The sequence below is a fragment of the Protopterus annectens genome, chromosome 9.part0 (genome assembly GCF_019279795.1).
Source record: "Protopterus annectens isolate FY-2018-M chromosome 9.part0, PAN1.0, whole genome shotgun sequence".
NCBI lineage: Eukaryota > Metazoa > Chordata > Ceratodontiformes > Protopteridae > Protopterus > Protopterus annectens.
In genome coordinates, this window is record NC_056743.1 from 713093383 (window position 1) to 713114405 (window position 21023).

The 21023-nt window shown below is 38.8% G+C and overlaps 1 protein-coding gene across 1 annotated transcript in view; it reads right to left on the reverse strand.

Annotated features, from left to right (window-relative positions):
• Positions 1 to 21023, reverse strand: part of LUZP2 (leucine zipper protein 2) — a 4367081-nt gene that overhangs the window by 1838027 nt on the left and 2508031 nt on the right. Inside the window, exon 6 of the mRNA XM_044083339.1 lies at positions 3932 to 3994. Within this exon, the coding sequence (XP_043939274.1) occupies positions 3932 to 3994 (63 nt within the window). The remainder of the gene's footprint in view (positions 1 to 3931; positions 3995 to 21023) is intronic.

A 21023-nucleotide genomic window follows, 5' to 3' on the forward strand; every position in this document is an offset into this window, starting at 1 on the left:
AAATGCTAAGTCTGTCTTTGCTATTTAATTGCGACATCAACATTTACTTGTTTTATTAACAATATCTCCTAAGCGCAAAATTAATTTAACAAACTGCAGCACTAAAAATGTAAATGAATGATCAACATTGGTACTAGATACACATTTATACAGAGTATTATTTATGCCAAATGTAGATGTGATTCGAAAACAGAGAGACAGGAAGTCTCGTGATTCCTTACCCTTCAGTCTAATAAGGGATTTGGATTAAATGATCGTGATCGTGTTTGTTTCTTTAAAACCACACTTGCGGTCACGAGACTTGTTTAAGTGACATGAGTGGCTACTGTGTATCTTTAGTTACTATCTAAAGTGTTTGATAATTGTATCTATTTTGGTCTTAAGAAGTATCGGTTTTATAATGTGAAAGCGTTAACCTACTTTTATGTGATTTATTAAAGCTTTTTAATCAACCATGGCCACGGATTTTTCTTCTTTGTTTTGCACATTTATTTTACTAATCTGATGAAGTCCCATATTGAACAGGAATGAAAACACTAATTAAAGGGACTTACAACTGACTTTTGACTCTTGTTTAAATATTTTTTTTTATCATAACTCAAAACAATACTTTAAACATACAGTTCTAAATTAGGAAGGCCTATCCAATCTTGAGAGAATGGTAAAGTAAGATATTTCTATTTCAATTTGGGTTTATACCCTGCTACCTAGATAAAATCTGTTTAGCAGGGTTTCATCTTCATTCACATTTGGTAAGGGGGGTGTTAAATGAATGGCCTCTGAGGCATATACAATTAAAGGAAGGATAAACCATAATACTGTATGTACACTCTGAATCATATCCTGACAGAGATACTTCCATCTTTGACAATATACTGCAACCCTTGAAGTATTTTGCTATAATTACTTTCTAAAGAGGCAGACATTATAGTCCTTGGTTTGACCTTTAGATAGCATTTGATCACCAGTAATCAGGAAAGGAAAAAACATCAGCTTTATGTAAGAAAGGTATTTAGTTTATTAGTTTTAGCTTTTTTCAGTTACCTTATACCCTAAATACAAGATGAACATTTTCAATTCATTAAAACTGAAAAACAGCCCTCTACATTAGTAAGCAACACCAAAAGCACACTAGCATAAAGAGACAGCTTGTGAAACATTCTCCTTAATCTACCATTAGTAAGCAACACCAAAAGCACACAAGCATAAAGAGAGAGATTGTGAAATATTCTCGTTAATCTACCATTAGTAAGCAATACTTAAAGCACACTAGCATAAGGAGACAGATTGTGAAACATTCTCCTTAATCCACCATTAGTAAGCAACACCAAAAGCACACTAGCATAAAGAGACAGATTGTGAAACATTCTCCTTAATCTAAAACACCCCAGAGGTAAAATACTTAAGGTCTCAGTTGTTCCAAACATATTGCAAAAATGATGGAGGAAGAGGTCATCCTTTACTGATTCCCCTACTAATTAATATTGTCTTATTCAAGCTGAGCATCCAATATAAAGCTTAAACAAACTGGTGAACTTTGCAGGAAACTTCATCACCAGCATAGTCCCAAGGAAAAAAAATCCCACCTGACTCTACTGAATGCTTTCTCTGTATCCAGACTATTTAGCCACAGAGGGAAGAGAGAGAGAGACCGAAACATTCTTGATGATAGCTAGCTCTTAATAGTATGATGCCAGATAATATATAATTATTGACCTTGGAATCATAACACCAAATGGCAAAATTTAATTCAAGCACCAAAACGGAAATTGGCTAGGCTTAAAATGGTTCATAAGGCAACAAGTGCAGTACTTACCTACAGACCTATAACAATATTTTTGCATGTGGTCCTCACACTGATAAAATACATGTGATCCGTCTGAATTAACTAAGCCACATTTTTAGACATGATCTTGGCAATTACTGCCATGAAAATCTTATAACCATGGTTTAAAATAAAAATGATTTTGTAGGAAGCGAGAAGAGAAGTGGAAAGGTCTTTTCCTGTTTCACACAAAATCATCATCACCACTATTTTGCTGGGGGTGGGGGGACTCCAATTTTTTAATATCTTGTTAGATAACATGGGAATGCTTACAATAAACTTCACTTCAGTTTTGTTAGTTTTTTTTTTTTTTTCTTTTCGAGTGTCACTGTTTCACCTACAATGACATTTCTGTTCTCATGATACAACTGAGGTAAACTTTCAACTTTCAATGGCCATGCCGTTAGTCTATGGCAATACTTTTTTGTTTCCTTTTCTTCTGAATCACATTGACTTGTGAGAGCTATAAACTTCTAAAATGCCTAATATTGTGCTTGTGTAATGGTATTTTTTTTAACAGGTGCTGCTGAACATCTAGCAACAGCAAACAAACTATTATTACATTTTTAAGTAAAACACAAAATGCCAGACCTAACAAAGACATTCTGGATTTTATTTGAAAAGCTGACTCTATCTTTCTGAATCGATCAGTGTGGATTCCCACCAGAATCTTTTTTTATATTTCTCTATGTCTTTTGGGTTTCTAATACCATGCTGGGAATGGACACCATTCCTAGTCAAAGTACAATTAAAGTTCATGAAATTTGTATTGTTTTAATCTTTGATGTCAGTTGAGATGTTTGTTGAGTGAAGCTCGCTCTGTTACTGCAGACAACAACTATAATAATAGCAGAGAAGGCAAAGCAGTATTTCTGTATAGAGTAGGACAGCTACATATCAATCTCAAATACAATAATGAACTATCAATGCAGCAAATGTTGAGATGTGTTGCTTCATTTTAGGTCTGACTGGAAACAGTAGGAACCTAGTAGTGTGCAGCAGCTTGGCATTTATAGACTGAATGTCACCAGTTATTGGTTTACCATATAGCTCCAAAGTAAGAATAAATTATAATTAAAAGGAAGAGGAGGCAGGAGGTTTTTTTTTCTTTCATGGAAGGAGGTGATCCACAGAAAACAACATTTAAAACTGAAAGATAAGTTTAGTTCTGATCAAAAGGGCTTCAGTGGAACAGTAATTGTTGGATGGGCATATTATGCAAAAATATATAAAGATAGACCATCAGACAAGATAGGTAAATGAAAATACAAACTGCCGACACTTTGAAAAGTCCAAGTGAGTAGGACTATTTAACTTACTTATTTAATAATACATTAAGCCACATTTGTAGATGATAAAAAGAGTATTTATTATTACACTTTTTACTGGCACTAACATTGACAGATTGAATATCCAACCAAGAGTTTTCTAAACTGGAGTAGAATTAACCATAATGTAACCTAGAAGGACATTCAGTCTTGCTTTTTAAATATAACATCATTTGTGCATTCATTTCTTTAATTTATGTACTTATTTACTGGGTTCCTATTCTAATAAACAACAAACTAAGGAATGATGCTTTTTGACTTTCTACAGGTGAGTGGACTTAGAGCATAGACACAGATAAAATGCAGCACCCTTATGTTCTGTTCATTGCTAGAACTATCCTCTAGCCTGTTTCATCATGATAGGTATGCCCTCCTAAAACATAAATACGTGTTGCCTATACAAACACACTAATTCCAAAAATCTGTCATGAATATGCTTGTTTCTATCACAGAAGGAAATGTAAAGTGTAGAGTATGTCTACCTGATTATCTACCACTCTATATACGTGTTTAAGTACTGTAAAACACCTAGCCAGTTTCCCCAAACAGGCACATTTTCTGAAGTAAATTTTCATGTTTGCTTATATGCAAAATATATTCAGCATACATTCTTTTCATGGTTTAATAATTATATCCGTGATTTATCAGTTAAGTTCATTTATGATATGTATTAACAGAAACCATACCAAAAATGGCAGATATGCATAGATTTCTTATAATGTAAAGAAACATAAATATTGCAGTATTTATAAGACATCAAGAACCAAACTAAACTTACCTCTTCGGTATGAATGCCACAGAGTTTGCTTCCTGATACTAATTTGTGTTTCAAGCTCTTGTTCTAAAAGAAAAAGAAAAATCCAAATGACAGAAGCATTTGAAAAATCAAGTTTGCCTTTAGATTAGTAGCATTACAGTGAATAATTGTATGAATTGTGCCAGAATTCACTATGCGTGAATCCATCATAAAACAGTGATTTCTCAGTCTAATTCAAAGCTCTGAAAAACAGGTTTGTTCCAAAGTAAACAACATAGACTGCAGACAGCTCAATATGACATTTTTTTGGACTAGTTTGAATATTAGGTTCCTGTCATTTTTAAATTGGTACATTATTTCTTTGCATACATACTGCCAACATAATTATAAACAAAACCAACTGAAGAGTTTTCAGAGTCTGATGTATTATACTCTTCTAAAAAAGTCATAAATAAATAGCTTTCCAATGTTCATTCTGTTTGGCTTGGAAAGGATCCTGAAATTGTTTTAATTAGTTTTTGTAGTATTTATTTATTTATTATTTAATTACATTTAGTTGACCAGCTTAGTCCTAACAGGCCAATGACCTGTTTTCAGAGGAGATCTGCAGTGGTATTCATACTGACTGGGAGAGATGTGATGAGGGCAAATGCTTTAAAATGCTCTACAATTACAGACATACTGCAACAGAATGAATAAACCTGACCTTGCCATGTCATTTTCAACTTAGTTGAATCTTACTTTGTTTACATATTTAGAAAGTATTACATTTTGCTGGGAATGCAGTTTTCCAGTTTGCTGGTTGTGGTTCACAATTTTTCCTAATGCATTATTTTCACTTTTCTCACTTAAAAGTGTATTGTTATGCTTTGTTTTAGCTGGAGAGATTGTTTGACTGGGGTTGTGTGTGGATTTTTTATGTTCAGTATATGCAGTCCATATTTTTCTCTAGTTTGATGGAGTCCAGATTTCTCTGACTGTCTTTAGAGTCTAAGTTGCTGAAGTCAGCCACAGTGTGGTGGTGATCATGCATGACAGTAAATGCTTACCATGTCCCCTTGTCAATGATCAATGTTAGCTGTTAGGCTACGCACACACGAATACTCACATTTTACAAATATTGTGCGAGTATACAGAGATGCCTACACACACACTCACGCATACACACACTCACGCACACACATGAACACTCACATTTTACAAATATTGTGAGTATACAGACAGAGATACCTGCACACACACACGCACGCATGCACACACACACACACACACACACACACACACACACACACACACGCGAGTGCACCCTCCCACATCCACAATTGTGTATGTCTATGTACAGACATAACTGTACAGATGTACATATATATAATATATACATATGTGCATCTGTGTTTACAGTGGCATTGGACTCCCAAAAAGGCATGGAATAAAAACACATACCTACAAAATGTGACAACTAAAAAACACCCATGCATATATACATGCATGTATATATACAAATATTTCAGACTTGCGCAATAATGTTCTTCTAGCCTTCCAATATATCAAAACAATAACTCCCACAATAAGCATCCAAGTTGCTCTTAAATTATATAGACTTGTGCTTGCTTTAATATAATTTGCTAGTCTAGTCTATGCATCAGATCCTGTTTCAGACAACCACTTAATAAATCTGTTATTCCTTTATAATTCCTACACAGATTATCGGATGATTCTCTTCCACTTTTTGATAACCCCCACCAATCACAGAGCTATCTCAGAATGCCTTACATTCCTGAATAAGTTCTCCTCTTAAATACCTACATGAAATACTGTAAATTTTCAGATGCTTTAATTGCTTAGAATAACTTCATTGTTTATATCCACTGAAAACCCTCGGTTTATTTCTGCAGTTCTCTTTCCAATTTACTCATGCTAGTTTTCTTATAAGGCTTGCATATTATAATTACATTCTCTAGTTTAAGTCTGATGTAATGCATAAACCATGCTTCCAACATTTCTGATTTCCTAGAACATTCCCAGAGATAGATGTCTAACTGCCCTATATATCTAAATAAAGTCTATGTGAAACACTGCACATCTTCAGATGTTTTAATCTTTCATAATAAATTACATTTTCACATCTCTGGATGCCCTTTGTATATTTATGCTGCATTTCATCCCATTTATTTATAATAGTTTTCTTATAAAATGTACATATTATTATTATTAATATTCCAAACTCTATCTTAGTTCTCATGTAACTTAAAAAACTGATTTCTTAATTTCTTAAACACTACACATCTTTCTATAGAGTCTATAGCTTTATAACTATCAATAACTATTTGCTTGACATTATCAGCCAAGGTGGTACTTAAAATAATCTATATTATCAGTCTCTGTGTACTTCACCATTCTGTTTTTGTCTGCCAGTTTTCATATTCTTTGCTTTTGATGTATTTAACAGCATATAATACCACTGTACCCAAATGGTCAATTTAGTCATGTTCTTTTGTAGGCATGCACTGCCTGTAACAGATGTAATCAATTTACTCATCCTCTATATTAACATGCATATATAATGATAGTTATAAATGAAAAAAATGTGCAGTTATGTAATTTATATAGACTTAACATGATAGGGCCATATACAAAACACTGGTCAATAAATAAGAAAAAAACATATATAGAACATCACATTATAGCTAGTTTGTAATTTGTTTTCAAATATGAATGTCTAAATACATCAAGTCCCAGCCTTTCAAATTCAAGCAAGAATTTATCTAAAATTACCTACCCCGTTATTTTTTTTTTACATAACAAGAAATGAAGTTTGGCAACAAACCAAGTTGTCGCAGGACATCTTCATGAGGGGTTGGATAGATATTAGTGGGTGTTAGGTGAGTTGGGGAAGTAAAAGGGTTAAGGTGAGGCAGGGAGGATTGGGAGGAAATCAGATAAGGGTAGGGCTTAAGAGGTTTAGACAAGTGTAGCTGGCTAAGCAATCACATTTTAGCGTGAACTTGCTAAAGTGAGTTCATGCCCAAGACAACCTGTGGGTGCTTCAGGCGATCTGGTAGGCCTTGGGTTGCCAGTAGATATTTGGAAGGTCAGGGGCAGGTGGTTTGTATAGTGAATAATTTATTTATTTTGCCAGGGCTATGTTGGTGCGTTGTTGTGCGTCATAATTCTGGTCCCCCCTGCTTTAGATCAGCTAGGAATGGTGATTAATGAACGAGGAAAGGCGGTTTGAGTTCGGACGTTTTGACTGTCATACATTGGTGTATTCCTACTGGTGTGAAACCTTCACTGTTAGCTTGCTAAAAGTGCATTAATGGCATTGGAGTTTGGGGGGAACTCTCCCTGTGATGGACTCTGTTTCATTGCATGGTGGTCTTTCCTGGGGGGAGCGGTTCCTCATTGTGCATGCGGCGGCAGGCATGTGGTATGCATTCCTAGTTCTGCTGGGGCGTGATGCAGCAGAGTACCTCATAATGGTGGTTTAGAGATGAGAAGCTCATGACGCATGCTATTTCTGAATGTCAGATTAGAAGGAATATTTATAGACTGGTCTTTGTGTTCATTCAAGTCCACATGTGACTGATGTATACTCCAATAACGTTTACCAGCCTCACCATGAGTTATTAAAGTATTAATTGAACTGTATTGGTAATATAGGAGTCAGTTCCCTGTCACAGAATAAACACCTGTCATTTGGAGATAGCAGACTTTATGAATTGGTTGCTACCCTTGTGCATGGTCTACTGAGCTATATCGTTAGTTCAAAAACAATGCCTTGTGACAGCATTTTTCTTAGTCTTTAATGTTTACTCACCATAGTTAAGGGACCACAACTACTCTGAGGACTGTTAGTTGCCCCAATGCTGTTTAATAAAAAAAAGAGAAAAATTGGTGCAGCTTGGGTTTGCTTTGTGACAGCCTGCCTTCACACATTGAGTTGGGTGCATTTACGCTATGGCTGTGAGGAGTCATGGAGATTTTAGTATATAAAAAAGGAGGACAAGAAGGGTGCCGGGGCTGTGGAGGGGGAATGGAGTGCGGCTATTTGCAGTGAGTGAATGATGGCTTGGGGTTAGTGATTGGGGGTGGTAGTTGGGGCCTCATCAAGGGATAGAGACAGAGAGCAATGTGGCTGTTGTGGTGTTGCATCCTGATGGGAAGGAGGGTTTCGCGGGCTGTGAGGTATGTCGAGCAGAGGTTGGTGGGCGACCATTACAACTGTTGATGCATAGGCGTGGGAAGCTTGTGAAGAGGAGGTTTTCTGACTCTCCGGCACCTTTTTTGAGGTTGGTCTGGTGCAGTGACTGGTGGTTTTTGGATAATTGTGCTTCCTGATGGCAGAAGTTGGAAAAAAGGAGCAGATGATTCATGCCTCATAGTCTCTTGACACAGGAAATTTTGTGGGAGGTGATATCTGTGACTTTCAATTGTCCTGGTTTTCGTGGTGCTTGGGTTGTGTCTCAGGGTTGTTTTGTGGCCTCGACTGGTTCTGCAATTGCAGTTTAGTGTATTTTTTTTTTTTTTTTGGAGGGGCTCGTGCACTTCACTGTTGGGAGCAGTTGGTTTGTTTTTTGTCATATTGGGAAACGGAAAGAAAATTACGGGATGACTTTTGCATTTATCTTTCTGTCAGTCAAGTTGTTGAAAAGCTACTGAAGATAAAGTCATAAAGGTTGCTGATGCTTAGTTCTGATGAAAACATTGGCTTGGAGAAAGGTTGACATATTATGCTAGTGCATTTGGAAGTAGAAAGTTGGCTACACTGTCTAGTGCGATACCTATTAAGTGGAGGCATTGTAGGACTAACTGTGGATGTTTTTCCCATCGAGTGTATTACATTCTTGCCTTTGAATTCTGTAAATACAACTTCATTTAAAAGTATTGCAAATTTAAAATGCACTTTGGTATTCCTTTCTCTAGAATCCAACTGCTTGGAAACTGCATGGAAGCTTTCTGACTGGTTAACTAAATTGATGTTATCTGTTACTTATTCAGAATGGAAATTTGACCCATAGGTACAAGTGGTTCATTGGTGGTTATGATGTGATCATTAGTTTGTTTTCGCCAGTTAGGGAACTTGAGAAAACAGCAAATTTCTTTTTGTGGGCTTTAGGCTGATACTGGGGTTTACTGTGGTAACAGTTTAGTTCAGGCATGTGCAAAGGAGCTTATTGTAGGAATATAGTCAAATGGGTGTTATTTTATTTTAGTAAGGGAGAAAGGAGAACTGACATAAAATTGCTAACAAAGTACAGGCATCTTACTTCATCAACAACGTAGTTATAATGGCTGATGGGGATGGGGGGGAGGCTATATGTAGGTGAAAGCTCCTTAAGCATTTAAATGGTGATCTTTAACAGTGTATTCAATTCTGCATGGCTAGGGTGCTGGAGGGTGTGTATGTGTGTGTATAAAGCAGGAATATTTTGGCTAATGTTTGTTTGGGTGAACTCATTTTAATTTCTCTCTTCGGGCTTTATTATTACACTAAGAGGCTGAGAGAAACTGGACCCTACTTAAGTCTATTTTAAACATAAATATAAAAAACAGGAGTTTGCAGGGAGGGACAGGCCTTTGAGCAAAGACTTTGAGGACTTCTCCCTACCCCCACTTTACTTATAGCTTTAACGAGATGCCTAATCACCATTTAGAAAACAGACACCACAACATTTGAAACTACATTTGTCACTGCTGTAAAGGTGGCTCAGGGGATGTTATGTCAGTGGAGGAGTTTCTTGCCGGGAAATTTACTGTGGCCTACCAGAAAATCATGCAGTTTTATGTCAAAGAATGACAATCATTTGAGTTGCAGACTTCATACCATTCTGAATATCTATGTTAAGCAAACCTGTACTATCAACCTTTTAAGTTTGTAAGAAGAATATTTAAAATAACACCTAATTGTATTTTGTAAGCTGCTAGTAAGCTATCAGGTTTGCTGCATTTTGACCATTTGTTGGACATTATGTTGGTTAGTGTGCTTCATTTGGAGAGGGAAGGTTAAGAGCTACGCAGATGATTTTGCAATATAAATTAGCTTGGCTTATACAGTGTGCTAAGTGATATGGTATGGAATCACAAGGTTAACCTGTTTGTGGATATTGATAGGTCCCTTCAGGTGTGGGGTTTAGTTGTAACATACTCAATTGGTAGTTAAATTTATAGTGGGTGTTTGATAGGTTCATTGGAAGCATAGCTTCAGTTATGGCTGCTTTGTCATAAATGTCTGTGGCGGTGGTACACTCCTTCCCAGGTTGGCAGGTAGGTTGTTTTTGAAGATGTCTTGAAATGTGCGTTATGTATTTTAGATGATTTACATGTCTTTTCTTTCTTGCAGATGGGGGTTTTAGAACATGGCTGCTATAATTTGGAATAGGTGGGTATAAGGCAGCGCCTTTTCTTTACATCTTAGAGGATTTACTTTTGTCCTTTTCTTTGTAGATGGTGGTGTGATGAGTATCAGTTGTGATGCTACACAGTGAGTTCACAGATGATGGAAGCAGTGGCGAGTGAGGAGGTTACACATGGGGAGCACAAGTGGGCAACAGTTAGACTGAAGTAAGTGGATTTCAAAGTTGTTGAGTTTTGGTAGAGGATTTACACTGCTAGCCAGAGAAGGACAAGCATTTGAGTTTGTGATCTTAGGGTTAATTGGTTGTGCAATCTGTTCTATTAACCGTTTCAGTATGTTAGATCAATGTTTGAATGGTGCCTGCAGTGGGCTTGATGAGGTTACAGGTAATGCATTTTATTTAGTGCTCATTAACGCACGTCACTGTGGATGGAGGTTCAGGTAGGGGGAGTGGAGTCACAACACTCTTAGTATCATAGGAAGTTATTAGGCTACTGGCTCTGGGACGATTACAAGCTAGACAAGTTTGGCTCTTATTTCTGCAGGTAGCACTTATCACTCTTGTCCAAGGGGATAGGAGTCATAACAAAAAAAAAAAAAAGAGGGGACTGGTCCCATATTTTGGTGAAGAGTTTGGCAAACACTTGATGTGGGTGGCAGGGGTCCTTGTCAGCGCCTCCATGTTAAGTAATTATTGGTATGTGTGCACACAGAATTTGTTTTTTCTTTTCCTTGCAGATTGCTTAAGTGCGGAAGACATCATGCTGTGGCTTGAAAAGGGGATCTGAAAGGTGATGCTTTTTGATAGAATGGATGTTCTTGCCACTGGAATGGGGCACAATAAAGGTCTGAGTAATCACCTTATTAAGGCATGTTAGAGCTCTGTGTTCAATTAGTGGGAGCTGATTATTACTTTGGTATAGGGGGCAAGTAAGGAAGAGGTAGGTGGGGGGCCAGAGGAAAACTGTTGGGGCAGTTTATGGGAAGTCTGGGGATCAGACGGGATGAGTGGAGTCATGACATTCATAGAAGCCAGGAACATATTAGGCTAAAGACTTATGGCTCTTGCAAGACAGTAAAGTTTAATCCTTGCTTCTAGGTGCGTTGCTTACACAGGAGCTAGAAGGTTTAGGGGAAGATTGGTTGCAGGATATGGCAGCCATAGGTCAGGTTTCAATTCCTTACTACAGGTAGAGATAACATAGGGGAAGAAAACCTTTGAGGGGAAGGCCAGGGACAAGCAGTGGTAGTTTCAGTGTTCTAGTTTGTATGGTTGCTAGGAGGTTCTAAGTGGGGTGGCCTGGGTTCTAGGCCAGATTGTCATTTGGTAATGAGTGAATTGGGGGTGTTTATGGCTAGGAATGTACAGTGCTTTATTGCTGCAAATAGGCGAGTTTTCAGGAACTAGATCAAGGGGTGCTGGTTTTCTGTCATTTAAGGTTAGGGCATTAAAGTTTTGGAGTTAGACTATTCCCTACAGTAATCGGGTTACTGCACATCCAGAACTGAGTAGTTTGGTGGACTAAGGTGATATGCTACAGTTGACAGGGTTGTGGCTATAGGTTGACATTCTGTTCATGTTGAGCCATGATTAGTTGCTGGAAGGAAGTGGTTTAAAAGGAATGCATTCTCTTGGACTGGATGCCCGGTGGCACAGTGGAGCCAGGGTAAATTCTACTTTATTCAGTTTCATTAGGGCATGTTTCAGGGATGGCATGCAGGAACCTAAGGGCTTTACAGATGATGGGTACACCGAATGTTGTTTGGCTTAACCCTTCCCGTTATGGGAGGTAGTTGGTTGAACAATTTTGGGTAGAAGGGAGAGAGAACAGCCTGGTCAGGCTGGTTGATGGAGAAGATTACAGTCTTGCCCTCTTCTATTCCCGCTCTGGTGCATGGATGTTCATTTCAAGGATCTGGGGAAAGGAAAATGAGCAGCTGGAGGAAGCTTGCTGAATAGATGAGTAAGCTGAGGTAAGGATGCTGCTTATTTGGTAGAAGATAATTCAATGAATGTTGTATGAAGTGAGCTGGGATGCTGCTTCGTAAGTAAAGTAAACTAGCAGAGGTATGGACCCTGCTTACTGAGCAGGGTGAGTAGATACACTGCCCTGATTAACATTACAAGGATGTTTATGCTGTGATTAGAATCAATGATATGTTCAGTTCTAAATAATAAAGTTGGTAAGCAAAGCTATGTTATGGAAGTTTTAATAAAGGTCATCAAATGTCATTCGGTATGATGTGTTTATTGAAGGGGACCGGGACAAAGTAACTTTATGGGTCTATTTCCTTTTCCTTAACAAAGCATTTAACACATTTGTCTTCAGTCTTGAATATCATCTTGATACTTAAATGACCTAGTGAATGACATAACATATATAATGGTAATTAAAGTTCATTGTTACCAAGTCTGTAACCTTCATGTGCTTTTTTGGTTCCAGTATGCATAGTTTCTTTTCAAAATAATCAGATTTAATTTTATTATCTGAAGTTATTGAGAAGTTACTAGCACAATTCATTACCCCCTTTGTGGATCTTAACTGTTTTGCATATGATTTTGTAAATATTTATTTTGAATTTGTTAATTCGGGTAAAGCACTGATCAAAATTAGACCCATTGCAGTCTCAGCCCTGGGAAAATACAATAGATACATATCATTCTATACAGAGAGAATGACAAAATGTGACATGTACACATATTATACACAAAGTGAATATCATAGTTGGCTTAAGGCTATAAAGGCAATAGATAAATAGCATTATAGAGAAAGTGGCTGAAAAAGCACAGTATATACATGCATTAAATAGACTGCCATCAGAGTTGGATGCCGAAAAAAATCACAGTCAAAAACTGAGTCAGAGCAAGGCATGTAGATGTAAGGAGATGAGGTAAGTGAGACAGAGCAAGGCATGTAGATGTAAGGAGATGAGGTAAGTGAGTCAGAGCAAGGCATGTAGATGTAAGAAGGAGATAATGAGGTAAGTGAGTCAGAGCAAGGCATGTAGATGTAAGAAGGAGATAATGAGGTAAGTGAGTCAGAGCAAGGCATGTAGATGTAAGAAGGAGATAATGAGGTAAGTGAGTCAGAGCAAGGCATGTAGATGTAAGAAGGAGATAATGAGGTAAGTGAGTCAGAGCAAGGCATGTAGATGTAAGAAGGAGATAATGAGGTAAGTGAGTCAGAGCAAGGCATGTAGATGTAAGAAGGAGATAATGAGGTAACTGAGACAGAGCAAGGCATGTAGATGTAAGAAGGAGATAATGAGGTAAGTGAGACAGAGCAAGGCATGTAGATGTAAGAAGGAGATAATGAGGTAACTGAGACAGAGCAAGGCATGTAGATGTAAGGAGATAATGAGGTAAGTGAGACAGAGCAAGGCATGTAGATGTAAGAAGGAGATGAGGTAAGTGAGACAGAGCAAGGCATGTAGATGTAAGAAGGAGATAATGAGGTAAGTGAGTCAGAGCAAGGCATGTAGATGTAAGAAGGAGATAATGAGGTAAGTGAGACAGAGCAAGGCATGTAGATGTAAGAAGGAGATAATGAGGTAAGTGAGACAGAGCAAGGCATGTAGATGTAAGGAGATAATGAGGTAAGTGAGACAGAGCAAGGCATGTAGATGTAAGAAGGAGATAATGAGGTAAGTGAGTCAGAGCAAGGCATGTAGATGTAAGAAGGAGATAATGAGGTAACTGAGACAGAGCAAGGCATGTAGATGTAAGAAGGAGATAATGAGGTAAGTGAGTCAGAGCAAGGCATGTAGATGTAAGAAGGAGATAATGAGGTAAGTGAGTCAGAGCAAGGCATGTAGATGTAAGAAGGAGATAATGAGGTAAGTGAGTCAGAGCAAGGCATGTAGATGTAAGAAGGAGATAATGAGGTAAGTGAGTCAGAGCAAGGCATGTAGATGTAAGAAGGAGATAATGAGGTAAGTGAGTCAGAGCAAGGCATGTAGATGTAAGAAGGAGATAATGAGGTAAGTGAGTCAGAGCAAGGCATGTAGATGTAAGAAGGAGATAATGAGGTAAGTGAGTCAGAGCAAGGCATGTAGATGTAAGAAGGAGATAATGAGGTAAGTGAGTCAGAGCAAGGCATGTAGATGTAAGGAGATAATGAGGTAAGTGAGTCAGAGCAAGGCATGTAGATGTAAGAAGGAGATAATGAGGTAAGTGAGTCAGAGCAAGGCATGTAGATGTAAGAAGGAGATAATGAGGTAAGTGAGTCAGAGCAAGGCATGTAGATGTAAGAAGGAGATAATGAGGTAAGTGAGTCAGAGCAAGGCATGTAGATGTAAGGAGATAATGAGGTAAGTGAGTCAGAGCAAGGCATGTAGATGTAAGAAGGAGATAATGAGGTAAGTGAGTCAGAGCAAGGCATGTAGATGTAAGGAGATAATGAGGTAAGTGAGTCAGAGCAAGGCATGTAGATGTAAGAAGGAGATAATGAGGTAAGTGAGTCAGAGCAAGGCATGTAGATGTAAGAAGGAGATAATGAGGTAAGTGAGTCAGAGCAAGGCATGTAGATGTAAGAAGGAGATAATGAGGTAAGTGAGTCAGAGCAAGGCATGTAGATGTAAGAAGGAGATAATGAGGTAAGTGAGTCAGAGCAAGGCATGTAGATGTAAGGAGATAATGAGGTAAGTGAGTCAGAGCAAGGCATGTAGATGTAAGAAGGAGATAATGAGGTAAGTGAGTCAGAGCAAGGCATGTAGATGTAAGAAGGAGATAATGAGGTAAGTGAGTCAGAGCAAGGCATGTAGATGTAAGAAGGAGATAATGAGGTAAGTTAGTCAGAGCAAGGCATGTAGATGTAAGAGCAAGGCATGTAGATGTAAGAAGGAGATAATGAGGTAAGTGAGTCAGAGCAAGGCATGTAGATGTAATAAGGAGATAATGTAAGTGAGTCAGAGCAAGGCATGTAGATGTAAGGAGATAATGAGGTAAGTGAGTCAGAGCAAGGCATGTAGATGTAATAAGGAGATAATGTAAGTGAGACAGAGCAAGGCATGTAGATGTAAGAAGGAGATAATGAGGTAAGTGAGTCAGAGCAAGGCATGTAGATGTAAGAAGGAGATAATGAGTCAGAACAAGGCATGTAGATGTAAGAAGGAGATAATGAGGTAAGTGAGTCAGAGCAAGGCATGTAGATGTAAGGAGATAATGAGGTAAGTGAGTCAGAGCAAGGCATGTAGATGTAAGAAGGAGATAATGAGGTAAGTGAGTCAGAGCAAGGCATGTAGATGTAAGAAGGAGATAATGAGGTAAGTGAGTCAGAGCAAGGCATGTAGATGTAAGAAGGAGATAATGAGGTAAGTGAGTCAGAGCAAGGCATGTAGATGTAAGAAGGAGATAATGAGGTAAGTGAGTCAGAGCAAGGCATGTAGATGTAAGAAGGAGATAATGAGGTAAGTGAGTCAGAGCAAGGCATGTAGATGTAAGACAATGGAGATAGTGAGTCAGAGCAAGGCATGTAGATGTAAGAAGCAGATAATGAGGTAAGTGAGTCAGAGCAAGGCATGTAGATGTAAGAAGGAGATAATGAGGTAAGTGAGTCAGAGCAAGGCATGTAGATGTAAGAAGGAGATAATGAGGTAAGTGAGTCAGAGCAAGGCATGTAGATGTAAGAAGGAGATAATGAGGTAAGTTAGTCAGAGCAAGGCATGTAGATGTAAGAAGGAGATAATGAGGTAAGTGAGTCAGAGCAAGGCATGTAGATGTAAGAAGGAGATAATGAGGTAAGTGAGTCAGAGCAAGGCATGTAGATGTAAGAAGGAGATAATGAGGTAAGTGAGTCAGAGCAAGGCATGTAGATGTAAGAAGGAGATAATGTAAGGAGATAATGAGGTAAGTGAGAGGGTAAGGCATGTAGATGTAAGAAGGAGATAATGAGGTAAGTGAGTCAGAGCAAGGCATGTAGATGTAAGAAGGAGATAATGAGGTAAGTGAGTCAGAGCAAGGCATGTAGATGTAAGAAGGAGATAATGAGGTAAGTGAGTCAGAGCAAGGCATGTAGCTGTAAGAAGGAGATAATGAGGTAAGTGAGTCAGAGCAAGGCATGTAGATGTAAGAAGGAGATAATGAGGTAAGTGAGTCAGAGCAAGGCATGTAGATGTAAGAAGGAGATAATGAGGTAAGTGAATCAGTGCAAGGCATGTAGGTGTAAGATGAGATAATGAGGTAAGTGAGTCAGAGCAAGGCATGTAGATGTAAGGAGATAATGAGGTAAGTGAGTCAGAGCAAGGCATGTAGATGTAAGGAGATAATGAGGTAAGTGAGTCAGAGCAAGGCATGTAGATGTAAGAAGGAGATAATGAGGTAAGTGAGTCAGAGCAAGGCATGTAGATGTAAGAAGGAGATAATGAGGTAAGTGAGTCAGAGCAAGGCATGTAGATGTAATAAGGAGATAATGTAAGTGAGTCAGAGCAAGGCATGTAGATGTAAGGAGATAATGAGGTAAGGGAGTCAGAGCAAGGCATGTAGATGTAAGAAGGAGATAATGAGGTAAGTGAGTCAGAGCAAGGCATGTAGATGTAAGAAGGAGATAATGAGGTGAGTCAGAGCAAGGCATGTAGATGTAAGAAGGAGATAATGAGGTAAGTGAGTCAGAGCAAGGCATGTAGATGTAAGGAGATAATGAGGTAAGTGAGTCAGAGCAAGGCATGTAGATGTAAGGAGATAATGAGGTAAGTGAGTCAGAGCAAGGCATGTAGATGTAAGAAGGAGATAATGAGGTAAGTGAGTCAGAGCAAGGCATGTAGATGTAAGAAGGAGATAATGAGGTAAGTGAGTCAGAGCAAGGCATGTAGATGTAAGGAGATAATGAGGTAAGTGAGTCAGAGCAAGGCATGTAGATGTAAGAAGGAGATAATGAGGTAAGTGAGTCAGAGCAAGGCATGTAGATGTAAGGAGATAATGAGGTAAGTGAGTCAGAGCAAGGCATGTAGATGTAAGGAGATAATGAGGTAAGTGAGTCAGAGCAAGGCATGTAGATGTAAGAAGGAGATAATGAGGTAAGTGAGTCAGAGCAAGGCATGTAGATGTAAGAAGGAGATAATGAGGTAAGTGAGTCAGAGCAAGGCATGTAGATGTAAGAAGGAGATAATGAGGTAAGTGAGTCAGAGCAAGGCATGTAGATGTAAGAAGGAGATAATGAGGTAAGTGAGTCAGAGCAAGGCATGTAGATGTAAGAAGGAGATAATGAGGTAAGTGAGTCAGAGCAAGGCATGTAGATGTAAGAAGGAGATAATGAGGTAAGTGAGTCAGAGCAAGGCATGTAGATGTAAGAAGATAATGAGGTAAGTGAGTCAGAGCAAGGCATGTAGATGTAAGAAGGAGATAATGAGGTAAGTGAGTCAGAGCAAGGCATGTAGATGTAATAAGGAGATAATGTAAGTGAGTCAGAGCAAGGCATGTAGATGTAAGAAGGAGATAATGAGGTAAGTGAGTCAGAGCAAGGCATGTAGATGTAAGAAGGAGATAATGAGGTAAGTGAGTCAGAGCAAGGCATGTAGATGTAAGAAGGAGATAATGAGGTAAGTGAGTCAGAGCAAGGCATGTAGATGTAAGGAGATAATGAGGTAAGTGAGTCAGAGCAAGGCATGTAGATGTAAGGAGATAATGAGGTAAGTGAGTCAGAGCAAGGCATGTAGATGTAAGAAGGAGATAATGAGGTAAGTGAGTCAGAGCAAGGCATGTAGATGTAAGAAGGAGATAATGAGGTAAGTGAGTCAGAGCAAGGCATGTAGATGTAAGGAGATAATGAGGTAAGTGAGTCAGAGCAAGGCATGTAGATGTAAGAAGGAGATAATGAGGTAAGTGAGTCAGAGCAAGGCATGTAGATGTAAGAAGGAGATAATGAGGTAAGTGAGTCAGAGCAAGGCATGTAGATGTAAGAAGGAGATAATGAGGTAAGTGAGTCAGAGCAAGGCATGTAGATGTAAGAAGGAGATAATGAGGTAAGTGAGTCAGAGCAAGGCATGTAGATGTAAGAAGGAGATAATGAGGTAAGTGAGTCAGAGCAAGGCATGTAGATGTAAGAAGGAGATAATGAGGTAAGTGAGTCAGAGCAAGGCATGTAGATGTAAGGAGATAATGAGGTAAGTGAGTCAGAGCAAGGCATGTAGATGTAAGAAGGAGATAATGAGGTAAGTGAGTCAGAGCAAGGCATGTAGATGTAAGAAGGAGATAATGAGGTAAGTGAGTCAGAGCAAGGCATGTAGATGTAAGGAGATAATGAGGTAAGTGAGTCAGAGCAAGGCATGTAGATGTAAGGAGATAATGAGGTAAGTGAGTCAGAGCAAGGCATGTAGATGTAAGAAGGAGATAATGAGGTAAGTGAGTCAGAGCAAGGCATGTAGATGTAAGAAGGAGATAATGAGGTAAGTGAGTCAGAGCAAGGCATGTAGATGTAAGAAGGAGATAATGAGGTAAGTGAGTCAGAGCAAGGCATGTAGATGTAAGAAGGAGATAATGAGGTAAGTGAGTCAGAGCAAGGCATGTAGATGTAAGAAGGAGATAATGAGGTAAGTGAGTCAGAGCAAGGCATGTAGATGTAAGAAGGAGATAATGTAAGTGAGTCAGAGCAAGGCATGTAGATGTAATAAGGAGATAATGAGGTAAGTGAGTCAGAGCAAGGCATGTAGATGTAAGGAGATGAGGTAAGTGAGTCAGAGCAAGGCATGTAGATGTAAGGAGATAATGAGGTAAGTGAGTCAGAGCAAGGCATGTAGATGTAAGAAGGAGATAATGAGGTAAGTGAGTCAGAGCAAGGCATGTAGATGTATGAAGGAGATAACGAGGTAAGTGAGTCAGAGCAAGGCATGTAGATGTAAGAAGATAATGAGGTAAGTGAGTCAGAGCAAGGCATGTAGATGTAAGAAGGAGATAATGAGGTAAGTGAGTCAGAGCAAGGCATGTAGATGTAAGGAGATAATGAGGTAAGTGAGTCAGAGCAAGGCATGTAGATGTAAGAAGCAGATAATGAGATATGGGAGTCAGAGCAAGGAATGCAGATGTAAGAAGGAGATAATGAGGTACGTGAGTCAGAGCAAGACATGTAGATGTAAGGAGATAATGAGGTAAGTGAGTCAGAGCAAGACATGTAGATGTAAGGAGATGAGGTAAGTGAGTCAGAGCAAGGCATGCAGATGTAAGAAGGAGATAATGAGGTGGGAGTCAGAGCAAGGCATGTAGATGTAAGAAGGAGATGAGGTAAGTGAGTCAGAGCAAGGCATGTAGATGTAAGAAGGAGATAATGAGGTAAGTGAGTCAGAGCAAGGCATGTAGATGTAAGAAGGAGATAATGAGGTAAGTGAGTCAGAGCAAGGCATGTAGATGTAAGGAGATGAGGTAAGTGAGTCAGAGCAAGGCATGTAGATGTAAGGAGATAATGAGGTAAGTGAGTCAGAGCAAGGCATGTAGATGTAAGAAGCAGATAATGAGGTAAGTGAGTCAGAGCAAGGCATGTAGATGTAAGAAGGAGATAATGAGGTAAGTGAGTCAGAGCAAGGCATGTAGATGTAAGAAGGAGATAATGAGGTAAGTGAGTCAGAGCAAGGCATGTAGATGTAAGAAGGAGATAATGAGGTAAGTTAGTCAGAGCAAGGCTTGTAGATGTAAAGGAGATAACTAGGTAAGTGAGTCAGAGCAAGGCATGTAGATGTAAGAAGGAGATAATGAGGTAAGTGAGTCAGAGCAAGGCATGTAGATGTAAGAAGGAGATAATGAGGTAAGTGAGTCAGAGCAAGGCATGTAGACGTAAGAAACAGAAAATGAGGTAAGTGAGTCAGAGCAAGGCTTGTAGATTTAAGAAGGAGATAATGAGGTAAGTTAGTCAGAGCAAGGCATGTAGATGTAAGAAGGAGATAATGAGGTAAGTGAGTCAGAGCAAGGCATGTAGATGTAAGAAAGAGATAATGAGGTAAGTGAGTCAGAGCAAGGCTTGTAGATTTAAGAAGGAGATAATGAGGTAAGTTAGTCAGAGCAAGGCATGTAGATGTAAGAAGGAGATAATGTAAGTGAGTCAGAGCAAGGCATGTAGATGTAAGAAGGAGATAATGAGGTAATGTAGATGTAAGGAGATAATGAGGTAAGGGAGTCAGAGCAAGGCATGTAGATGTAAGAAGCAGATAATGAGGTAAGTGAGTCAGAGCAAGGCATGTAGATGTAAGAAGGAGATAATGAGGTAAGTGAGTCAGAGCAAGGCATGTAGATGTAAGAAGGAGATAATGAGGTAAGTGAGTCAGAGCAAGGCATGTAGATGTAAGAAGGAGATAATGAGGTAAGTGAGTCAGAGCAAGGCATGTAGATGTAAGGAGATAATAGGGTAAGTGAGTCAGAGCAAGGCATGTAGATGTAAGAAGGAGATAATGAGGTAAGTGAGTCAGAGCAAGGCATGTAGATGTAAGAAGGAGATAATGAGGTAAGTGAGACAGAGCAAGGCATGTAGATGTAAGAAGGAGATAATGAGGTAAGTGAGTCAGAGCAAGGCATGTAGATGTAAGAAGGAGATAATGAGGTAAGTGAGTCAGAGCAAGGCATGTAGATGTAAGAAGGAGATAATGAGGTAAGTGAGTCAGAGCAAGGCATGTAGATGTAAGAAGGAGATAATGAGGTAAGTGAGTCAGAGCAAGGCATGTAGATGTAAGAAGGAGATAATGAGGTAAGTGAGTCAGAGCAAGGCATGTAGATGTAAGAAGGAGATAATGAGGTAAGTGAGTCAGAGCAAGGCATGTAGATGTAAGAAGGAGATAATG